Source organism: Caenorhabditis briggsae (genome assembly GCF_000004555.2).
Source record: "Caenorhabditis briggsae complete genome, chrI, whole genome shotgun sequence".
In the NCBI taxonomy this organism is placed as follows: domain Eukaryota; kingdom Metazoa; phylum Nematoda; class Chromadorea; order Rhabditida; family Rhabditidae; genus Caenorhabditis; species Caenorhabditis briggsae.
Window position 1 is genome coordinate 500948 of NC_013489.2, and position 23866 is coordinate 524813.

Genomic DNA, 23866 nt, shown 5'->3' on the forward strand with positions numbered 1-23866 from the left:
CACTTGGCACTGTGCCAGCACCCAAACCTACACATCAAACTACTGTAGTGTGGATTTACGGGAGGTGGTGATCTGGAATTTTTCGGCGATTTTTTCGCGAAAATGGGGACTTTTTTGGCGGGAAAGCTTGGAAATTCAAAGGAAAAATAAATTTTAGTCATTTTTATCGGAATTAAGACTGAAAAATGACGAAAATCGAAAAAAACCCCTTTTTCTGATAATTTTCCAACAATTCTCGGTATTTAGTCACCTTTTCATCAAATTTCGTGAATTTATGTCATTTTTCATGGTTTTCCCCTCAAAAATCATTATTTTCCCCAATTCTAGCTGAAAACCACGTGGCACCGACACTTGGCATTGTGCCAGCACCCAAACCTACACATCAAACTACTGTAGTGTGGATTTACGGGAGGTGGCGAGCGGGAATTTTTTCGCGAAAATAGCGAATTTTCCGGCGGGGAAGCTTGGAAATTTGAAGGAAAATTAGATTTTATCCAACATTTTAGTTATTCTAATCAAAATTTAGGATGAAAACCCCTAATTTTTCAGGATTTCAAGCTGAATTTTTTTCTTTTTCGATTTCAGAGCGCAAACTTTGACCTCGATTGGATGTCCACTATGTTTTCTCGTCTGTCTTCTTATCACCCATCGTCCTCTTTCTCTCTAATTTCTCTTCCTCTCTTCTCTCTCTCTCTCTCTCTCTCTTTCCCCTGATCATCATCTCATTGTAGTGTGTGCCCGTTGTCCCATTATTTTTCTGTGTTTTCTCGATTTTTTCGGTTAATTGTGTTAAAAATTGATTAGAAAAGCGAATTTTTTCAGCCGGAAACCACCATGCTCTCCGCCAGAACCGTCCTCTCCCGTACCGCTCGTCTCAGCAATGTGAGGATTTTTTGAAACTTGTTGAATTTTAAATTGAATAAATATTAATAAAAATGCGAAAAATTGACGAATTTGCGTCTAAAAAAGCGATATTTTAACCTTCAAAGCTGTAAAATTCCTTTTTTCAGGCTCGTCTCAACAGCACGCTCGTCGTCGCCGAGCACGATGAGGCGAAACTGGCGCCAATCACTTTGAACGCGATCACCGCCGCTGGAAAGGTTGGAATCAAACGATCACTATGTGATCAGTGATCACTGATAAGGAAGCTATAGATAGGCATTTTTCAGCTCGGAAACGAAGTTTCGGTGCTTGTCACCGGTGCGAACGCCTCGAAAGTCGCCGAGCAAGTCGCCAAGGTCAACGGAGTGAAGCGAGTTTTGGTGGCCGAGGATGAGAAGCTCAAGAACAATTTGCCAGGTGAAAATGAGCGCTTTTGGAGCATTTTTGAGTCGAAAATCGCTGAGAAATCAGGATTGGACCCCCCAAAAAAGTCAATTTTAGGTCTAAAAATGTGCATTTTCTGCATATGCGAATCATTTTTTGACTCTTTTCAGTCATTTTTCAGCTATTTTCAGTCAAAAATTCGGCATTCGCAGTCAAGTTTTGGCCTTTCCCAGTTGATTTTTAGCTATTTTCAGTCGTATTTTTCAAATTTTCGACTTTTTAAAGTCATTTTTCGGTTATTTACTGTCGTTTGCAGTCGATTTCTGACATTTTTTTTCAGTAGTTTTAGAGCTATTTTCACTCAAAAATCCATAATTTTCAGTCAATTTTTGACCTTTCCCAGTCAATTGTGAGCCATTTTCAGTCAAAACTTCGTCGTTTCAGAAAATTTCAGGCAATTTTTAGCTATTTTCAGTCAAAAATCCGTAATTTTCAGCCAATTTTATACCTTTTCAGTCAGAAATTCGGCATTTTGCAGTGATTTTCAGCAAATTTTTCGACCTTTCCAGTGAAAAATCTGTCATTTTTCGACCCTTTTCAGTCAGTTTTCAGTTATTTTCAGTCGAAAATCCGTAATTTTCAGAAAATTTCAGGCAATTTTTCGACTTTTTCAGCTATTTTCAGTCGAAAATGCGTCATTTCCAGTAACATTTTCGACGTTTTACGTCAATTTTTAGTTATTTTCAGTCAAAAATCCGTAATTTTCAGTCAATTATCCAACCTTTTTCAGTCATGTTTCACTTAAAAATCCGTAATTTTCAGAAAATTTCAGGAAATTTACGACATTTTTTCAGTTATTTCCACTCAAATTTTCAAGTTATTTGACAATTTTCGGCTATTTTCAGTCAAAAATGCGTTATTTTAGTCAAATTTTCGACATTTTCCAGCTATTTTATTTTAGTCGAAAAAATCGTAATTTTCATCCAATTTTTCGACCTTTTCAGTGAAAAATCCATAATTTTCTGTCAATTTTCGACATTTTTCAGCTATTTTCAGGCGAAAATTCGTAATTTCCAGCCAAAAATCTGTGATTTTCAGTCAATTTTTCGACCTTTGCAATCCATCATTATCCGTTAATTTTCGTTCTTTTTCTGTCATTTTAAGCTGTTTTCAGGCGAAAATTCGTCATTTTCAGTCATAAATCTATCAATTTCAGTAATTTTAAAGCTATTTTCTGCCAATTCGAGCCTCTGAAATCTCTCCTCCTATTCTTCGATTTTCCTCCTATTCTTCGATTTTCAAATGATATTTTGCAGCGAAATTTGAGTTTTTTTTTCTCTAATTTCCACCTATAAGCAAGCTGTTTTTCACCCTCTAAAAATACCAAAGAATCATCAAAAAATCGATTTTCACGACTTCAAAACCACTGAATTCACAAAAATCTCTTCCAGAACGCGTCGCGCCAGTCGTCGTCGCCTCTCACAAGCAGTTCAACTTTACCGCCATCACCGCCGGCTCGTCAGCGTTCGGCCGTGGCGTGATCCCACGCGTCGCCGCGAAACTCGACGTCTCCTCGATTTCCGACGTCACTCAAGTGCATTCGGCGGACAGCTTCACGCGTACGATGTACGCTGGAAACGCTGTGAAGAAGGTGAAGAGCAGTGCGCCGATCAAGTTGCTCACATTCCGTGGAACCGCGTTCGAGCCAGCCAAGGAAGGAGGAAGTGGAGCTGTTGAGAAGGGTGAGGATCTTGGAATTCTATTGGTATTGGCGTTGCATTGACTGAAAAATACTATATGTAGAGGCATAATTAGGCTCAAATTCAGTTCAAAAATAGACAAGAAAACATAGCTGGCTCTAAATTAGCTCCAAACCAAGCTCCAAATGCTCAAAATTGGCTCCAAATTAGCTGGTTCTAGATCCTTGGCTAAAAACCCATAGAAAAAAATTGGCTAAAAACCCATAGAAATAGCCAGTTTCATACCTAATGAGCTGGAAACACTATTTTTATGACAAAAAGCTCAAATATTAGGTGCAAAAACGACTAGAAGCATATTTTTGAGCAAAAAAAAAACAACAATATTCCTTCCAGCTCCATCAACTGACATCGCCACCGACGCCAGCGAATTCCTCGGCCAGGAGCTGAGCAAATCGGAGCGTCCCGACCTCGCCACGGCCAAAGTCGTCGTTTCGGGAGGACGTGGTCTGAAGAGTGGCGACAACTTCAAGCTAATCTACGATCTTGCCGACAAGCTCGGAGCCGGAGTCGGAGCGTCTCGCGCCGCCGTCGATGCTGGCTACGTGCCGAACGACATGCAAGTGGGGCAGACGGGAAAGATTGTCGCGCCGGAACTCTACATTGCCATCGGAATCTCGGGAGCGATTCAGCATTTGGCTGGAATGAAGGACTCGAAGACGATCGTTGCGATTAACAAGGACGGCGATGCGCCGATCTTCCAGGTGAGAATTGGATTTTTTTTAACTTGAATGGGTAAAATTGGGTATGCGCCTTTAAAAATGGCGAAAAATTGCAAAAAATTAGAAAAAACCTCGAACAATCGCTCCGGAACCTTCTAGAAGGTTCTCGCATATTCGAATTCCCGCCAAAACTGAAAATTCTAGGCCACCTCTAGAAGAGGCTTTTGAAGCGGTTTATCTAGAAAAAATTGCAAAAATCGCTTCAAAACCTTTTTTAGAGGTGCCCTGGAATTTCTTCGGTTTGGCGGGAATTCGAATTTTCGAGAACCCTCTGAATCAAGTTTTGCGATTTTTTGCACACATTTTTATTGGATTCCAGGTGAGATTTGGATGGGTAAAATTGGGTATGCGCCTTTAAAAATGGCGAAAAATCGCAAAAAAATGATGGCAAAACCTCGAAATTCGCTTCAAAAGCCTCTGATAAAGGTGTCCTAGAATTTTCTAGTTTGGCGCTAATTCAAAAAAATTTCAAAAATTTTCTAGAAGTTTCCAAGAACGACCGAATCCTTTAAAGCGATTTTTCGAGGTTTTCTTATCAATTTTCTTGCACATTTTTCCCAACTTTTTCGGCACATTTTCCTCCTAAAACGACTACTGTAGACACAACTACAGTAATCCCAGAAGAATTACGGTAAATTGCTCATCATTTTCAGGTCGCCGACATTGGACTCAAGGCCGACCTCTTCAAGGCTGTCCCGGAGCTCACCGCCGCTCTTAAATAAATCATATTGCCATATTTGTGTCTTATCATAGCCAATGTAGACTTCTCCCCTATGTTCTAAATTATTCTTCCCCTTTCTCCAATTTTTTTTGTATTTGTCGGGATTATGTGATTTTTGCGGTGTTCCTTGTGAAATGATTTTTTGATTTTTCAATTTTTTTCTTGTCTTTTTGGACCGCTTGTAGGCTTTTTAAGGCTCTTTCAAAAGCTTTTTTTAGGAATTAGATTCAGAGATTCATATTTTACAAGGGGTATTTTCAGAGGACCATAAAAAGATGAGGAGGACAAAAGAAGAAAAACACTGGAAGGAACGACAAAATACGTGTAATAATGGGGGTTTTGGGACGACGAAAAAACCTCAAAAAAGCGAAAAAATGCAGAGAACGACAAAAAATACTGGGAAATTTTTAAAAATTTTGAATTTCGGAAAAAAAAATTAAATTAAACAAAATAAAAAAGTACCCGCGCTGCAATGAAATTGGGATGAGAAGAAACGAGAGAAAAGCGATTTTTCATAATTTTCAACTGAAAAAAAATGTGGGCGGGGCTTAGGGAGATCGATAGGTATAAAAATAGCCAAAAGTCAATAATTTTAAATAAGAAAAAAGTGGGCGGGGCTTCTTAGAAATCGATAATTTTCAGTTGAAAAACGGAGAGAGAGTGGGGGTTGAGAGGACCAGTATTTAGGAAAAAAAGGGGCGGAGCCAATATTCGAGTGATTTGAGGGGGGCGAAAATTCGGTAAAAAATGACTGAATTTTTTTCAAAAATTTAACAATCGAAAAAAAACATATGGCCGAGTGTTTGGGTTTTCTAGGCCACCATAACAGTTCGCTCTTTCTATCGACTTTTTGGATTTTGAGATCATTTTTAACGGGATTTTCAGGGTTTCTAGACCAATTTCAGCCGAATTTTCGCCTAAAATCACTCAAAAATCGTAAAAAAAAAACAAGAGAAAACAACTAGAAACAAGAGAAGAGAAAAAAATCGATAAAGTGACTATGCGACGGCGACCGTCGAATTCTCCTCTTGCTTGATCGAGGCGGCCGCCGTGGTGACTGCGGCAGCAGCAGCCACACCGTTCGTCTCCGGTTGCTCCGGCTCCTCGTCTTTGATCGTTAGCTCCGTGGTGGGGCGGGGCGAGTTGGTCGCCGACTGCGTCAGAGGGGTTCGTGTTCGTGACGCGGCTCCTGACGTGGACTGGTTGCGGGACGGCGTCGAGACGGCGACCGATGAGGCTGCGGCGGCGGCGGCCAGTTGTTGGAATTGCTGAAACTGCGAATGATGGTTAGAGAGCTTTTTTTTTTTAACTTTGAAGTGGTGGCCTAACTTTTGCAAGTTTGGTCTTCTAGGCCACGACCTCAAAACGACCTAAAAATACCCTAACATGACCCAGGTGTGCTTTCTAGGTCATTCTAAAGTGGTGGCCTAACTTTTGCAAAGTTGGTTTTCTAGGCCACCACTTCAAAATGACCTAGAAACCATACCATAGGCAATTTTAACGTGACTAAACTTGCAAAAGTTAGGCCATCACCTCTATTTTACAGTTTTTAGAGTGGGGCAAATTCAATTTTTTGGGTGTGGATTTCGAGCGAAAACGACCAAAAAGAGCACTGGTGGCCCAGTGGCCTAGAAAACCACCAAAAGGCCACCACGTTAAAATGGCTTATAAATGGCCTGCCATGACCCTGGTGTGTTTTCTAGGCCATTTTGAAGTGGTGGCCTAGAAAACCAAATTTGCAAAAGTTAGGCCATCACCTGGAACTCGGCCAGGCTATGTTTTTGGGACAATTCAGTTTTTGGAGTGTGGATTTCGAGCCAAAACGACCAAAAAGAGCGCTGGTGGCCTAGTGGCCTAGAAAACCCCCAAAAACTCGGCCAGGCAATATTTTCAGCCTTTTAAAGATATTTTAGGCAAAAATAAGCCTCTCCCCCGCCCTCCCCGCCTACCTGATACTGCTGCTGCATCGCCGCTGCCATACTATTCGGCGGCATCATTCCAGGCAGCCCGGCCATTCCAGGCGGCATGCCTCCCATCATCCCAGGCACCATCATCGGCATCCCTTGGAACATTTGCGAGTGCATCATGGCGGCTTGAGCGTGTGCCTGCACTTGTGCCGCCATCGCTTGCATCTGCATCTGCTGCATCATATTGATTCCGCCGCCGTTCGGCACGCCTCCTTTGCCTGTAATTTTTCGAAAAATTAAAAAGAGAAAGTTTGGTTCATTCGAAAATTCGAAAATTCAGAAATTACGAAATTCAGAAAATCGGAAATTTCGAAATTCCAGAAATTTAAAAATTCAAAAAACACCGAAATTCCGAAATTCCAGAAATTTAAAAATTCAAAAAACACCGAAATTCCGAAATTCCAGAAATTCAGAAATTCAGAAAATCGGAAATTCAGAAATTCCGAAATTTCAAAAATTCCGAAATTCCAGAAATTTAAAAATTCAAAAAATACCGAAATTCCAGAAATTCAGAAAACCAAAAATTCAGAAATTCAGAAAACCAAAAATTCAGAATTTCAGTAAATCGGAAATTCAGAAATTCCGAAAAATCAGAATTTTGGGATTTTTTTTTGTAAACTTTTCGTAAATTTGAATGTCAATTTTGGGTTTTTTTTGAACTTCCGATATTCGAAAATTCAAAAATTCGAAAATTCCAGAAATACCGAAATTCAGAAATTCCAGAAATTCAAAAAGGCAAAAATTCCGGAATTCAGAATTTCAGAAATTTCGAAAATCGGAAATTCCGAAATTCAGAAAATTGGAAATTTGGAAATCCAGAGGTTCAAAAATTCAAAATTTCGGGTGTTTTTTTCAAATTTCGACCTAAATTACCTGGTACGCCACGTGGCGATCCTTGTGTCATTGCGTTCAACATCGGATTTCTCATCATCATGTGCGGCTGCATCGCAGCGGCCATCATCTGGGGCATTTGAGCCATTTGGGGTCCGCCAGAGGCGGCTCCAGACTTGGCTATCAGCTGCTCAAACTCTCCTGCCAACTGACTCTGCTGATTCGGATCCGACAGCGTGCCCAGGAACTTCACAGCCAGCGCTTTCAGCCGTTCCGTCGTCTCGTGCGCCTTCTGAATGTCCGTTTGCACCTGTTGATCGTTGACTTGTTGAAGGGATAGTTGCAGCTGGGTCACTTCGTTTCGCGATCGTTCCAGCGCATCCTTGTTCGTCTGAAGTTGTCCCGAGACGCTCGCCATCTCCTTCTTGATGGCGTCGACGTGATCGGCCAATGACATTCCGCCGCTTGCTGAGCCACTTCGTTTCCTACTAATAGACACAAATTATGAAGTATTTTTTGGCTTAGAAATAATGCAATTTTTGGTGGCCTAGAATTTCTAAAATCCAATTTCTAGGCTAGAAATTCGTATTTTCATGAAAATGTGGCATAGAAATCAGTTTTTTAGGTGAGAATTCGATGAAATTGAGTCTTAAAACTTTTAAAATAGCCGGAAAACCCGAAAAAATCCATTAGAAAAGCCAAAAAATTCATGTTTTCTCGAAAAGTTCGATTCAAAAAGGCCAAAAATAGCTGGTGGCCTAGAAAACCCAAAAACTCGACCACATCATACTTTTTGGGTTTTTAAGTTTGAAAATTCGGTAAAATTGGGTGTTAAACCGGTCAAAATGAGCTAGAAAAGCAGAAAATGCAAACTTTTCTGCAAAAAATCGGCTAAAAAGACCAAAAAGACCGAATGGCCTAGAAAACCCCCAAAACTCGGCCAGCACCGTATTTTTGGGTTTTTAGTTAGGAAAATCTGTCTGAAATCGCTTAAAATAGCCCGAACAGCCGAAAAATGCCATAAACTCCTTTGAAAAAAGCCAAAACGACCTGGTGGCCTAGAAATCCTCCGAAACTCGGCCAGACCATATTCTTGGGTTTTTTGGTGGAAAACTTTCAGAAATTTTCGTCAAATTGGGATTCGAATGGGTCTAAATTGCCGGAAAAGCCGAAAAATGCAAACTTTTCTGCACAAAATCGGCTAAAAAGACCGAAAAAAGCCCAATGGCCTAGAAATCCCCCAAAACTCGGCCAGACTGTATTTTCAAAGTTTTGGGCTAGAAATTTAATTTTTTTTTTGGTAGTAAACTTGATGACAATCGTCTTAAATCAATCGAATTGAGCCGGAAAATCGGCAAAAAATGGTCGAGAAAAGAAAAACGATCTGGTGGCCTAGAAAACTCGAAAACTTAACCAGATCGTATTCTTGGGCCTTTTGTGAAGTTTTTATAGCTTAAAATCAAATTTTTGGGTCGTAAACAACTCTCGGGTACTGATTGCAAACCGGGATTTTGAGTAAAAAATCGGCTCAAACCCCATGGTGGCCTAGAAAACCAAAACAAGGCCATCTGACCCATTTTTCACGATTTTTCTAGAAAAAACTCACTTCTCCCGATTGGCACTGGAGCCTTGATGCGAGAAGTTGGGATTCGCGAATCTTCGTTGGTCCGACGTGATTGTAGGCGGGGATTGATCGACGCGAGGCGATCAATTTCGGTTTTGAATAAAAAAAATGGCTTCTTCTTTCTTAGTATCACTCTAAAAATTGTATCGAATTGAGCTCTGATTCTTTTTGTGTGGTGGTGTTGGCTGGAAAATAAGAGAAATTAGGCGGGAAATTTGAAAAAAAAACGGAAAATACTAGGAAAGAAGACAGACAGGAAATTGAGGAAATTGAATGAAAAAAGTGATGAAAACTGATTTTTTAGGTTGAAAATCACAAAAAATGCGGGAAAAAAATATCAAAAAGCGAAAAATTGACTTTCGTGGCGGGAATCAAAAAAGTTTAGAGCAGCTGCGCCTGTAAGGTTACTGTAATAAATTTTTGTCGACAAATCGGTGAAAATCCGAGTTTTTCTAGGGGAAAAAGAGCAATTTCGAAAAATTTCAAGGTTTTAAAAATAAATAAAAATGTCTTAAAACATTTTTAATCGAAAAAATCACAAAAAAATCCATTTTTACTGACAAACAAGGATTTCGTGTCGAAACTCAAAACATATTTTCAAGCGATGCGCCTTTAAGTTACTGTAGTTTTTGAAAAAAATTGGGCGGTGAAAAAATCTTTTTTTTAGAGGTGTTTTTTGGGTGAAAAAAACATAGAATTTAGTGAAATTTTCGGATTTTTAGGTTTCCAGAGTTGAAAAATCGATTTTTCAGCGATTTTTTAGCCAAAAAACTGGTTTGTTCCAAGATTTTTCGTAAAAAAAGATAAAAATCTATTTTGGCTTAAAATTAGCTAAAAATGGAATGTTCGCCTAGAATTTTCCTATTTTTCGGGCCTAAATTTACCAAAAAATGCAAAAAAAAGGAATTTTTTACATCAAAGTGTAGCTAATAAAAAATCTGAAAAAAACTCAAACTGAAATGGGGCAATATAAAATCGGGAAAAGATATAAAAGAGTGGAACGATAAAAAGAACAAAAAAAAGAATGGCGGCGGGGAGAGGAGAGGACCGCCGCCGGCGGATGATTTTATTTTTATTATGAGAGAGGAGGCAATAAAAATACGGTTAATAGGATTTTCAGTTAAAGGCGCATGGGGCGGGAACTTTCAAAAAAATGTTGTTAGTGAACTTTTGCGTCAAAGTGTTTGCGCCAGGCGCCCCCCGGCGTTCTTTTTCTCTCGTTTTTCAACGCTCCGGTGGTGGTGGCGCGACCAATTACCCGGGTGAGAGAGTGTAGAAATTGAAGAGACGCAGAGAAAAGACAAAGGGGGAACGGGGAAGGAAAAATGGCTTGGCTTGGGGCCCTCCTTTTCAGTAGGGCGCACATGGGAAGCAGTCATAAATAATAATAATGTCGAGAGGGTGTTAAGATTTTTTTTATTATCAGGGTGATAAGGAAAGAAAGAAATTGTTTGTTTAAGAAAAAATCGCTATTCGAATTTTTTTTGAAAAAAATAATTTCTGGACTTTTTTTTAGTTCTTAAAGGTGGTGTACGGTGAAATTTTTTATTGCATCAAAATGTGCAGAAATGCATGTAGATTGACATAAAAATAAAGAAAAAATTCAAAAAATTCCTTCATCGAAAATTACGCTCTCTTTCTAGGTCGCCCGGTGAGTAAAAGCGCGCGAATTCAAAAATTTTTTCGCTCGTTTTCACTGTTTTTTCAAATTTTCCGATGTATCTGGAAGAAAAATTGACAAAAGCCTAGAAAACTCTTGAAAAAACCGAAAAAAAAGTGAAAACGAGGGAAAAAATTTTACACTTTTCCCGATTTTATATTACCCAATTTCAGTTTGAGTTTTTTTCAGATTTTTTATTAGCTACACTTTAGAAAAAACCTCGTCCCTAAGGGCTTTCAGCGTATTTTTCGATTTTCTCTATGAAGGAATTTTTTTGAATTTTTTCTTTATTTTTATGTCAATCTACATGCATTTCTGCACATTTTGATGCAATAAAAAATTTCACCGTACACCACCTTTAAAGGTATTTCCAGTAATAGATTAGAAAGAAAGTTTTGACGGGAAAAACATAGTCTGAAAATAAAAAAAAATTTTGAATTCCCGCAAAATTTCTAGGTTTTCCGTTCAGCGGAGTGCGATTGCAAAAAGTCTTTTTTTGGAAAATTTTGTATAACCAATCGATTTTCAGAGAAATTTCAGCATTTTTCGAAAAATTTAAATTTTTAGAAAAAAAACTTTTTTTCGAATTTTTTTAAATTCTCAAAAAAATTGTTCTGAAAAGCTAATTTTCGCAAAATCGCAAAATCAAAAAATGTGCAAAAAAAAGTCGAAAAACTCGATAAAAATTGCTAAAAATCGATTTCTATCGGAACAAAATTTTAACAATTCTTAAAAATTCAAAAAATTAAAAATTCTGAAATTTTTTAAATTTTCGAAAAATGCCGAAGTTTCTGTCAATCGGTTTTTCGACATTATTTCTTTGCAATTTTGCAAATTTTTAAATTTTTTTCAAAAATTTCAAAATTTACAATTCTAAGATTTTGCTAAAATAAGTTTTTCAGTACATTTTTTTGAGAATTCCAAAAAAAAAATTTTCGAAAAAATGTTTTTTTTCTGAAAATGTATATTTTTCAACAGGAAATAACTAAGAAAATTGCTGAAAATCGATTTCTATCGGAACAAAATTTTCAAAGCAATCGCGCTCCACCGCAAAAAGTTTACTTTTTCACTAAAGAAGGTTTTGGCACTAGAGCGCACTTGCCACAGAACACCCCTTGTAAGGCCGTGGGAGCAATAAAAATGGGTCACGCAAGGTAGTGCTCCGACTGTGGCACTTCACAAAAATGAAAAGCCCCTTTTTTTGGATGGCGGAAAAGGCCCATAAAAATCCAGGGATAGGAGCTGGCTCAAATGCCAAAAATGGGGATATAGAAGCAGAAGACGTCGTCTGGTAGAGAATTCGATTAAAAACGATGGGTTTTATTTTTCGTCTTCTTCTTGGCATTTTGGCTGCCTCTTCTGGAACCATCAATTCCACCAAATGTCTTCTGAGAGCGGGGAGCCGAAATGACTCTGGTGTGAGACAAGGGGCTTTTTGATGGATTGAGAGGGGGGACCCGTTTAGAAAAATAACGAGAGTGAGAGATGGATTACAATTTGGTCCACTCTCTGTGTTGTGTCGACACTTTTTGAAAGAGATAGGAGAAAACGTGTGGTGAGTTTCGGCAGGTGTTTAGGAGGGGGACGGCTAATTGATGGGGTTTGGATTCTTAGATTCTTAGATTCTTAGATTCTTAGATTCTTAGATTCTTAGATTCTTAGATTCTTAGATTCTTAGATTCTTAGATTCTTAGATTCTTAGATTCTTAGATTCTTAGATTCTTAGATTCTTAGATTCTTAGATTCTTAGATTCTTAGATTCTTAGATTCTTAGATTCTTAGATTCTTAGATTCTTAGATTCTTAGATTCTTAGATTCTTAGATTCTTAGATTCTTAGATTCTTAGATTCTTAGATTCTTAGATTCTTAGATTCTTAGATTCTTAGTTTCTTAGATTCTTAGATTCTTAGATTCTTAGATTCTTAGATTCTTAGATTCTTAGATTCTTAGATTCTTAGATCTGGAGGATTTCTTAGATCTGGAGGACTTAGATCTGGAGGATAGAACCCTTCTAGAGCTTCCCGAGCAAAAAAACCAAAATCTTGGAAGATTTGGAAAGTTCTAGAAGCCTCTGAGATACTCCTCGTGTGTCTATGGGTTACGGTAGGCACACGAACACCGACCAGTGTACACCAAATCATATTCAGATTCTGGAACTTTCCAGAAACTTCTGAAAAATCTCAAAACACGATTCAGGAGCTCTAGAATCTACTTTCCAAAATAAGGATGCAAATCTCAGAGTGGAGAGAGAGAGAAGGCGTTAATAACTAGGTATATAGTGAGCATATAAGGCGGGAGTCAGTATATCAGTTGGAAAAATATACATATATATACGACGTTAATTATGGGGTTTTGTATATAGAGCGTCTATTTGTCTGGGCCAGAGGAAATGGGTGGGCGGGAAATTTGGAAAAATTAAATTCAATTTTTTGGGACTTTTAAAGAACCTAGATAGCTTAGAACCCTAGAAGTTTAAAGGGGCATAGGAGGATTTCCGTGGATTGGCTGGGAGGGGACCACAGGTGTTCAAGGTGCAGTTTAAAGGGACATATAAAGATGTATTTTGGGATTATAGATTTTGTCTCAATTTGGTCCCTTTATTGATTTTAGGAAACCCAAAGGTTTCCCAAAATCAATAAATTCAAAAAAAATCCTCTGTGTGTGTGTGTTAAACCCCTTTCTAATAGGTGGTCGTTAAGAGAGGAAATAGGTGGTACTTAGGGGGGTCGAAGAGAGGAGAAAAGGGTCATCAATTTCAAATCAAACACTAAAAAATGGGTCTCCTCATTTCTAACAGTGTGTGTGTGTGTGTGTGTGTGTGACACACCATTAAAAAACAACAACCTCCCCCCCCTGGGTATAGGGGGAGGGACCGATAAAATCTTTTTTTATTTCGTGAAATGTGAAAAAGAAGATGTCGTTAGGGAGAATAGAAGAATGCCGACGGCCCCCCGTGTCCCCCTGCAATGATGGGTGAATGATATGGGGCGGAAATGTGTGAGAAAAAAAAGAGAGGGATTCATCGTAAATGGACTGTGCAATTTCGTAGCCTATTCTAACTTTGAGCCTATTTATCTGGGTTACTGTAAGAGGTATCAAAAAGTGGTCAACTGGCAAAATGTTTATTGTGAAAAATGAAATATTTTATTAGTTGACAACTTTTTGCGATCTTTCACAGGAACCGAGATAATTGTGCTCAAAGTGCAAGTATAGGATTTCGCGGCAATCCAGATCCCAGCATCCTGCTGCAACTTTAAGCCCTATTATCTCGGTTAATGTCAGAGATATCTAAAAGTGGTCAACTAAAAAAATGTTTATTATAATTTGAGAAACATTTTGTTAGTTAACTACTTTTTGATATCTCTTACAGTAACCCAGATAAATCAATTTAAAAAAAACGCTAAACTATAGAAATAGAAGGGTCATCTAATTTTAAGCCCTATTATCTCCGTTACTGTAGAATATACCAAAAAATAATCAACTAGTAAAATGTTTATCATATGATCACCAACATTTTATCAATTGACAACTTCTTGATATCTCTTACAGTAACCGAAATAAATTGAGTCAAGTCAAAATTGGTTGTTTTGAAAATTTTTCAATTTTTTCACATTTATTTTTCAGGGATTTTTTCGACAAAAAAATGTTCAAAAAACCTGGAAAGTTCCTGGGATTTTTAAAAAATTCAAAGTTCGAAAAATTCAAAATTTCGAAAAACTCAAAAAATCCATAATTTCCGAAATATCCGAAAAAATCAAAAATCCGAATATTTCTGAAAGTGCCAAAATTCAAAAAATTAGAAAAAAATCAGCCTAAATTCCGAATTTCAAAATTCCTAGAAATAAAAAAAAACAGAATTTTAAAAAGTATGGGGTTACACAAGATGGAACTTTCTAGAACAAATAAATTCAAAAAAAAAAAGTTTCCCGCCAAAAAGAGGAACACCGTATCGATCAACATTGAATGGGGGGGGGACCCCACTCAATGTGTTTTCTATAAAGATGACGTTCTTGCCTCCCCCTTCTCCCCCAACCGCGTCGATTTACACTCAATTAGACAGTGTCGTCGTCTGTGAAGAGGGGTGTCTTACTGTGCATATATCGAGTGGATTACCACCTCCCCCACCTTATTCACACAACACAACACATTGTCCCTCCAGAGATGACATGATGACCTTCTCTCTCTCTCTCTCTCTCTCTTTCTCTCTCTCAACATATCCTTAGAAGCAACGGGAGGGAAAAACGTCTGCTGGTAAGGGTAGGGTCAGCAGGAGAGAGAGAGAGAGAGAGAGAGAGAGAGAGAGAGAGAGAGAGAGAGAGAGAGAGAGAGAGAGAAAGAGAAAAGGAGTCATAAAAGTGTCGGAACACACAGCAGAGGGTGGGAGGTAATTGTGAGAAAACTGACAGGGTACCGGAACCAAAGACATGACAGGTGGCCTAGGTTTTCCTAGTCCACGGGACTTTCTAGGCCATGGGCCGCAAAGGAAGGCTCTGGCGAGCGTGGCCTTAGGTTTCTTAGACCATAGCACAATAGCTGAGCTTCTAGGCCGTGACCTAGGATTTTCGGTTTTCTAGGCCATCCTGAAAGTCCTAGGTCACGTAAAGATGGCCGAAGATTTAGGATTTTTGCTTTTCTAGGCCATCCTTTGTGCGGATGCCCTAGGATTTTGGATTTTGGGTTTCTAGGCCAGTGGAACAGAATTTGAAGGATACAATGAACAATCGAAGGGATGGGAATCTGAAAAAAAAGCAAATTAACCTCAGACACATTTAAAGTTTTACGAAATTTTTGAAAAAACAAGAAAAGGAATACTAGGCCACAAAAATGCAAAAAAACTAGGCCATTAACCAAAATTTCACAAAAATGACCTTCTGAGTGATCTATCAAAGCGACGAAAAAAAAGTGGAATGACATTCGCCGGAGAACGAAGAAGAAGAAGTAATTAATCAAAATCTATATGTAGGAGAAGAAGGAGAAGGAGAGGAAAGGGTGTCATTATCAACGAAAAAAAGCTCAACACAAAAGATAGATGAAGAAATTCCACAAAGGAGGTGATAAGAGAACTTATCAGTCAAAAGAGGGAGTTGAAAATGTTGCCCAAATGAAATAAAAAATAGAAAGGCGTCGAGTGAAATCGAACTCGCGAGCTGTCGGACGATGGGCAAAATATGAAAAATATTGAATATTTTGAAATTTTTTTTAGAATTGAAAAATATTTTTGAAAAATTTGTGAAATTTTTGGAAAAAATAGATTTGCAAATTCGTCAAAATTTTTGCTTCAAAATGATGTAAAAACCATTTCAAACGGTTGAGTTTGAGTCGAGATAGAGCATAGGAAGAGAGAAGGGGCGAGAGACGCAGAGAAGCGAGACACGCTGAGTCTCTCTCCCTCTCGCTTCTTTCAAAAAGTGCTCATAACTTGGCTTAAACTTAACAGTTTCTGATGATTTTAGGCTTTTTTGGAGCTGAAAATGAAAGAAATCAGATGAGAAAATAAAAATTAAAAATTTTCAAAAAAATTTTTTTTTCGAAAATTCAAAACTTTTCAAACCTGAGAATTTTTGAAATTCTGCTTCAGCATGCTTTTATCTTCAAAATAAGCTAAAATTCATTGAAAACGGTCCAATTTAAGTCGAGATAGAGCCTGCGAAAAGTAGAGGAGAGACGCAGAGAAGCGAGATTCTCTGCGTCTCTCTCCCTCCCTCTCGCTGTTTTTTTACAACAATGCTCATAACTCGGCTCAAACTGAACAGTTTCTGATGATTTTAGGCTTGTTTTCAAGCTAGAAATAAAATAAATTAGATGAGGAAATGAAAATTAAAAATTTTCAAAAAAAAGGTTTTTTTTTCGAAAATTCAATTTTTGCAAAACTGAATTTTTTAAAATTTTCTGCTTCAGCTTGCTTTCATCTTCAAAATGGTGTAAAAATCATTTCAAACGGTTGAGTTTGAGCCGAGATAGAGCCTAAAAAGAGAAAAAGGAGAGACGCAGAGAAGCGAGACACTCTGCGGCTCTCTCCGTCTCGCTCTCTTCACAAGCTCATAACTCGGCTCAAACTTAACAGTTTTCAATGATTTTGGGCTCATTTTGAAGCTAAAAATTCGGCAAATATTAGAATACAAATTTCAAATGAAACTTTGTGTAAAATGAAGCTCAAAATGAATGGTTTCAGGACTGTTGGTTTAGAGATAAGAGAAGAAGGGTCCGAATTCGAAAAAAAGACAAAACAAAAAACAAGAAAAAAGAAAAGAAAGAAGAAGGGGGTGAAGAAAAAAAAAGGAAATTGGATGACAACTAATACAACGGAAGGAAGAAGAAGAACAAAAAAACGCCGAAGACATGGGTGTATACATATGTGTGTTCACGCTTGGTTACAGCTAATGAATATTTACTATATTTACTCTTTTGTGTCCCCTTTGAGGCTACTGGGTGGTGGTAATGGCTCTATAGCTAATTAGAAATAGAGCGCGGTTGCTAAAAAAATTTTTTTTTGAAATTTTTTTTTACTAGTCGAGCTTTGTTCTGCTAGTAGAGCGCACAGCGCCTATAACATACAATTACTCACACAAGACGTCTGACGCACAAAGAATTCGTCACAAATAGGGTTTTTTTGTACATTTGGATTCAAAAATTATACTTGACGTACAAAAAATTGTATTTAAATGCATTTGCTGTCATTGAGACTCTTTGAAAAAGAATAAAAAATACTTTCGGCGCAAGTGGGGTTCGAACCCCGGACCTCTGGAAGCACAAGCAAAACTCCAAGCCAGTAGGCTACAGCGCGCATACCAACTACGGCAGGAGAGTTTGGTGAAAAACGATGGCGCGGCGTTGGGTGGTGGGAGCGAGCGAGTTGGCCGCCAAGAAGGATTTCGTATAGTCCTCGTGGAGAAGAGATTGTGGAAATTTTGAAAAAAAAAACTATTTTTTTCGAGATTTTTTCGCGTTTTTGTGTAAAAACGAAGGGAATACTTGTTCCTTTCAAACACATATCCTTCTCAACTTTCTCTTTTCTCTCTCCCACAGTCTCAAATGACCTTTCCGGTGCGAATGCGCAATATCTTACAAAATAGAGGGTTTTTTCGATGTGATGATGGAAAAAAAACGATGTTTTACATTACAAAAAAAGGGAAAATTTCAAAATTAGGGCTAAAAAAAATTTATGGCCTAACTTTTGGATTTTCTAAGCCACGACTAGCAAAACAAAACAAAAAACCCAATTAGAGACTGGCGGGTGACAACTAATCTGTCAACTAATTCGAATAATTCAATTACTTGTGTTATTTGGGAAAAAAATGCGAAAAAAAAAGAAAATTGAGGAATTCGAAAATTTTTTTTTGGAAAAATGGAAATTTTGAAGACATTTTTAGGTGGTTATTCGAGTAGAAGGCTTGGCGGGAGTTTGGATTTTTCGAAATTTTTAAAAAACTAGAAATTGAATTCATGAAATTTTTAATGGAGAAAGAAGGAATTTATTTTTTTGGAGAAAAAATTTTAATTGAATTTTTGGGGAGCGGCGAAAAATGGGAAATTCAGAAATTCAGAAATTCAGAAATTCAGAAATTCAGAAATTCAGAAATTTAGAAATTCAGAAATTCAGAAATTCAGAAATTCAGAAATTCAGAAATTCAGAAATTCAGAAATTCAGAAATTCAGAAATTCAGAAATTCAGAAATCCGAAATTTCAAAGTTTCAAACATTCTAAACTCTGAAAGTTCGAAAATTGAGAAATTGAAAAATTCGGGGATTCTAAAAATCATAAAGTTTAAAATTTCAAAGATTCGGCAAATTTCGAAAATTCTAAAAAACCAAAATTTCCGGGAATTTCAGAAATTCGGAAAATCCAAAATATCAAAAACCTAGAAATGCGAAATTCCAGAAATTCTAAGGATGTGATATCCCAAATTTCGAAAATTCGAAATGTTTAAAAAGTGAGAAATTGAAAAATTCGGGAATTAAAAGATTCAGCAAATTTTTAAGATTCAGAAAATTCAGAATTTTAGGAAATTTTCGAAATTCAAAAATTCGAAAATTTCAAATCCATTGTCAAAAAGGTGTCTACTAGAGTATTGAAAAAAATCACAGGTTCTTTTTTTTTCCCGCGCGGGGAAAAAACCTGTGATCATTCTCTTGGGAGGGGTGTCTTTTCTTTCGGCGAGAGGGTTTGGGGTCAAAGGCGAAAAAAAAAAGAAGAAACTAACTATGAAAAGAGAGAGAGAGAGAGAGAGAGAGAGAGAGAGAGAGAGAGAGAGAAAGAGAGAGAGGGGGGGGGGGAAGTGGTAAGGATNATCNNNTGTGCCCGTNTNNAATANAACANAGTGTGTTCGCTTCTTCTTCTTCTCGAGACAGAAAGACAATAATGGTTGTGGGAGAAGAATAAGAAAAGAAGAGTGAGTATTTGAGGACGGGCTACGCGGCAGCGGGGGGCAAGTGGTGGTAAGTGAGAGGAGGGAAGAAAAAGGGAACGGATGGTGAGGAGGCAAGGAGTAATACAAACATAAACATAAGGAGATTGGGACACATTCGATGATGATCGGAAGGAGGAGGACACGCTCGATTGGCTACTAAATGAGCTTGACGCGTCGCAGGTGGTTTGTTTGGAGTCGATGGGGTGGGAGGTGCTAATTAGCATTGAAGAAACAAAATTTGTCAGAATGGTCTTGGAAGCTTAAATTTCATAGGTTTCAAATATTTAGTTAAATTTTGCAACGGAGCAAGATGAGCCAAGTTATGCGTGTTTGCAAATAGTGGTGACCGCGATTTAGAGCTCTATTATCTCAGTTCCTATTAGAGTTTTCAAATATTTATCAACTGATAAAGTATTGCTGATATTATGATAAAAATGTTATTAGTCGACAAAATTTTGATATCTGTCACAGGAAACGAGATGTATGGGCCCATCCTTGACGCGCTGGTTTGTATGGAGTCAAAGGGAGGTGTTAATTGGCCCAGCGGTTTAAACCAAAAGCTGTCAGGGAGTACAATCTAAAACAACTTTGTAAAACTCTTAAAGGCCTATTTCTCAATCTTTGTTCCATTCAAAATATTGATTTTGAAGCAAGTTACGGTCTATAGTAGCTTCCTTGGTTGTCATGTTTGAGACAATTTATCTTGGTTTCTGTAAAAGGTATCAAAAAGTTGTCAACTAACAAATTGTATGTGATATTATGATAAAAATTTCACCAGTTGATCACTTTTTGATATCTTTCATAGAAAATTAGATATAATGGCGTAAAGTTGATAAAAGGGTTTGGGTGGTGGCACCTCCAATGGTGGGCGCCACCCTACACTAGCACACTTTGAGCTCAATTATCTCGGCTCATGTAAGAGATATAAAAAATATGTCAATTAGTAAAATGTTTACCATATTATCACCATCATTTTATCAGTTAACAGCTTTTTGATATCTCTTACAGGAACCGAGGTAATTGAGCTCAAAGATGCAAGAAGGAAACGGCGTTCTACAGTGCTAAAAATGCTTGCATTTATGAGCTCAATTATCTCGGCTCATATAAGAGATATCAAAAATTTGTTGACTAGTAAAATGCTTATCATATTATTTTCAACATTTTATTAGTTGACAACTTTTTGATATCTTTTACGGGAACCGAAATAATAGGCCCCGCCGCTGAACTACACAGTCGCCACTACTTTCAGAGACTCATAACTCGGCTCATCTTGCTCCGTTGTAAATATAGTTTATATTTTTGGAATTCATGATTTTTCAGCTTTCTATTGGTTTTAATATCAATTTGGCCATTTCAGGTCCATATATGATATTTGACGTTTTATGAAAATTCAGATTAAACTTTTAAAAATGCTGTAACTCCCTTCAAATTAGACTTTTTCAGTGAATTTAAATTGGAAAATAAAGATCTTAGGATTTTCTACAAGATAGTGCCGTAGATTCGAGATTTAGACAAACTTGAGTTTTGAAAAAACGGTCAAATGCAGTTCCATTTTGTAAAGCTTGCCAAGACCGGGAATTACAAGGAAAAAAGTTCAAAAAGAAAACACTTTAAAGGTACACAGATTCTATACTAGAGTGTAACATTTAACGGGAAAAGTGTAATTTTTTTTTGAAAAAAAAGAGGTTGATCATATTTGCTAAACGACTTTGCACTCTATATTGGCAATGAAATAGAGTAAACTGAACATTTTGAATTCTCAAATTTTGGCGCCAGAATTTCCAAGAGCTCCAAATGCTCATACACATCCGGCATTAAAAAAGACACTAAAACGAAATGGGACGGATCGGGGGGGACTTGTAATTTGCATTTCAAATTCTCATAAAAGCCAACAAGAAGATGAAGAGGACGAGGGGTGACATTTGGCCAGAGTGACAGCAGAGTCAAAACGACACCGAAATGTGTCCGTCCCTCTCAAGGGGAGGAAACAAACGTATGACATGGATAATCTGTGGATGTCATCCAGATGTCTGATGGGGCCAGTAAGCGATTGGAGAGAGAAACGACTAACGGGCCGGGGGACGATGGATGAGGTGGAATGGGATTCTGAAGGGGAAGAGAAATGGGATGGCTATATATAATGTGTCGAAAAACCGATACCCCGCTGTGGCTGTGAGGACGAAATACCAGACCGCGTAGCTAAGCTGCGCACCTTGAACTATCTTGGAATTATCTTGGCTCCTGTAAGAGATATCAAAAAGTGGTCAACTAGCAAATTGTCTATTAAAATATCAGCTAAATTTTATCAATTAACAGGTTTTCGATATCTCTTAAAAAAGCCGAGATAATTGAGCTCAAAGTGCAAGCATGTTATGCCGGTGACACATGAGGTTGGCGTGCTTTTTAGATCGTAACTTGTATCAGAATCAATATTTTTGAATGCAATAAAAATTGAAAAATAGGTCTTAACATGTTCTATAAAATAGTATAAAATTTAATATACATCTACTTGTATAGGAGTCTTCAGGAACACGGAAAAAAACGGGTCTGCACACGTGAGCTGGGCCGGGTGAAGCCGACTACAGAATGGCGCGTAACTCGGCTCAAAATTGGATGTTTTAAACGATTTAAATTTTAAAATGTAGAACTTAAAAAGATTTATAAAATGATAATAAATTCAACTATATTGAGATTTCCAGATTTGGAACCAAAGGGCACAATGGGCAAGCGAGTTATGAGCCGTCGCATAGGTTGCAGCTAGCTATTAAGTTGACATTGCCTAGATTCTGGATCGTAACTTGCTTCAAACTTGGCATTTTCGAACAAGCTAAAAACCGAAATGTAGCTCTTAAAAAGCTCTAAACAATGGTATAACATTTAGTTATGATTGTAAACGGGTCGATTGAACAGGAGTCATGAGACCGATAGTTAGTTAGTAACCAATTTCAAACGTTGGGATTTTAAAAAGCCATTGAAAGAGATGAGCATGACGTATCTTATATAATCAAAAAGCTCTAATTATGACTTTTTCAAAAATCAAATCTAACTTTAAAAATAATGAAAATGTGTCAAGTTATGAGGAATTAATGGGACATCTAGCTAGGCTAGGCATTGACGGACATCAGGACAACAACTTTTTAAACGGATTTGTAGACAACTGATCCTAAAGATTCTTAAGACGTGACAAGTGTATCAATGACAGCGGACGAACAGGAGGTAGTGGCAAAGGCGGCGGTTTCAAAAAAAACAACACAAGAAGACGTTAAGAGGGACAAGGAGATGAGGAAATGAGAAGGACACCGGAGAAGAAGAAGAAGGGGCGCATCATCATATTGTGTGACCGATGGAGAAGAAGAAGAGGGACGAAAAAAAAAGAGTAACTCGACCTCCTGCTGGCTTCTTAGACGAGGAAAAGACTCCCAGAAGGAGAAGGCATCTTAGAAGAAGAAGAGGACATGTGTCAAGTTTGCCAACCACACGAATGAATGTTTGGGGTCGGTGGGGTGCTCGGAGAAGGGGGAAGGCCAGCGATTGTTGAGTGCTTGTGTGTGTATCCTCCTAGATTGACACCGAATCGGCCTCGGAGCGGAGCAGAGAAGAAGGAAGACACTTACAATTTGATTTCGGCACAACCTTTGACACTGACCCCTTTTTTTGAAGAGCCGAGAAAAGTTGTTCAAAAGTTTGTGGTTTGTTTTTTTAGAAGAACCTCTTCTTCTAAAAGAGTCAGAGGTACAAAGCTAAGGATACCTAAAATAAGGTTCGGAAAGCCAAAAACTAGACTTTGTTAAAATGAGCTTAAATTTAATGAAAAACTGTAAAATCAGCGATTTTAAATATCTAATCAAAATTTGCACCGGAGTGAGATGAGCCGAGCCACTGGCCTTTGAAAATAGTGGCCACCGCGTAGCTCAGCAGCTATACCTGCTTTGAGCTTAATTATCTTGGTTCCTGTGTGAGATATCGAAAAGTTGTCAACTAATAAAATGTTGAAGATAATATGATAAGCATTTTACTAATTAACAAATTTTTAGTATCTCTTACAGGAACCGAGAAATATCGGCTGCAAGCTGGTGGCCACTGCACGCATGCCAGGGTGCAACTCTGCTACAGTAGACCGTAACTTGCTTCAGAATCAATATGTTTGGATGAAATAAAAATTAAAACATAGGACTTGAAAAGTTCTACAACATGGTATAAAATGTGATTAGTCTTGTATGGAAAAGAATCTCCAAAAAGAGTCTGCACACTTGGCGGCCGGGTCGACGAAAGCCGTGCAGGCTGAAGCCAACTAAAGTATGGCGCATAACTCGGTTTAAAATTAGAATTTCTTTACAAATTATAATGCAAAATGTAGAACTCAACGAGATCTACAAAATAATATTAAATTCAACTGTATTCCAATGGCGAGTTAGGAACCAGAAACCCTTCAACGCTACCCAGACCAATTTTGGTGACACGGACAAATCACGATCTCTGGGTTGAAACTCGGCATTTGAATCTAGATGAAATATATATCATTTTGTAGATCTTAATTAGTTCTACATGTTTCTTTTTAGTTTACACTGAAATTCTAATTTTGAGCCGAGTTATGAGCCGGCGCATAGGTTGTAGCTAGCCATCAAATTGACTTTGCATAGATTCCGAATCATATCTTTCTTCAAACTTGGAATTTTCGATCAAACTAAAAACCTAAATGTACCTCTTGAAATTTCCTATAAAATAGTATATTATTTCGTTATTGGTCCATTGCACATTGCATAGTGCTTGTCAGAGATTAGGGTCTTTACAGGTCTCAGGATCTAGAACTTTCCAGACTCTGCTCCATGAAATCTTCCGAATCTCCACCCCTTCTTCCGGTCCCAACCTCAAGAGGGTGTCATCTTCCAAATGTGTCAACTTATTCGGGT

General features: G+C 37.8%; 2 protein-coding genes across 2 annotated transcripts; one reads left to right on the forward strand and one right to left on the reverse strand.

Annotated features, from left to right (window-relative positions):
* Positions 1–834: 834 nt before the first annotated feature.
* On the forward strand, positions 835–4467 carry CBG00301 (the record flags this gene model as incomplete). Its single annotated transcript, XM_002638672.1, has 6 exons — positions 835–882; positions 1011–1100; positions 1170–1299; positions 2718–3008; positions 3360–3727; positions 4399–4467. The coding sequence occupies 6 exons, from the start codon at positions 835–837 to the stop codon at positions 4465–4467; spliced, it is 996 nt and encodes a 331-aa protein (XP_002638718.1).
* Positions 4468–5464: 997 nt separating this feature from the next.
* Cbr-lsy-22 lies at positions 5465–7721 on the reverse strand (the record flags this gene model as incomplete). The annotated part of the gene is made up of 3 exons (XM_045243890.1): positions 5465–5734; positions 6416–6651; positions 7307–7721. 3 exons carry the CDS (start codon positions 7719–7721, stop codon positions 5465–5467), a joined length of 921 nt encoding a protein of 306 aa, XP_045091518.1.
* Positions 7722–23866: the final 16145 nt, after the last annotated feature.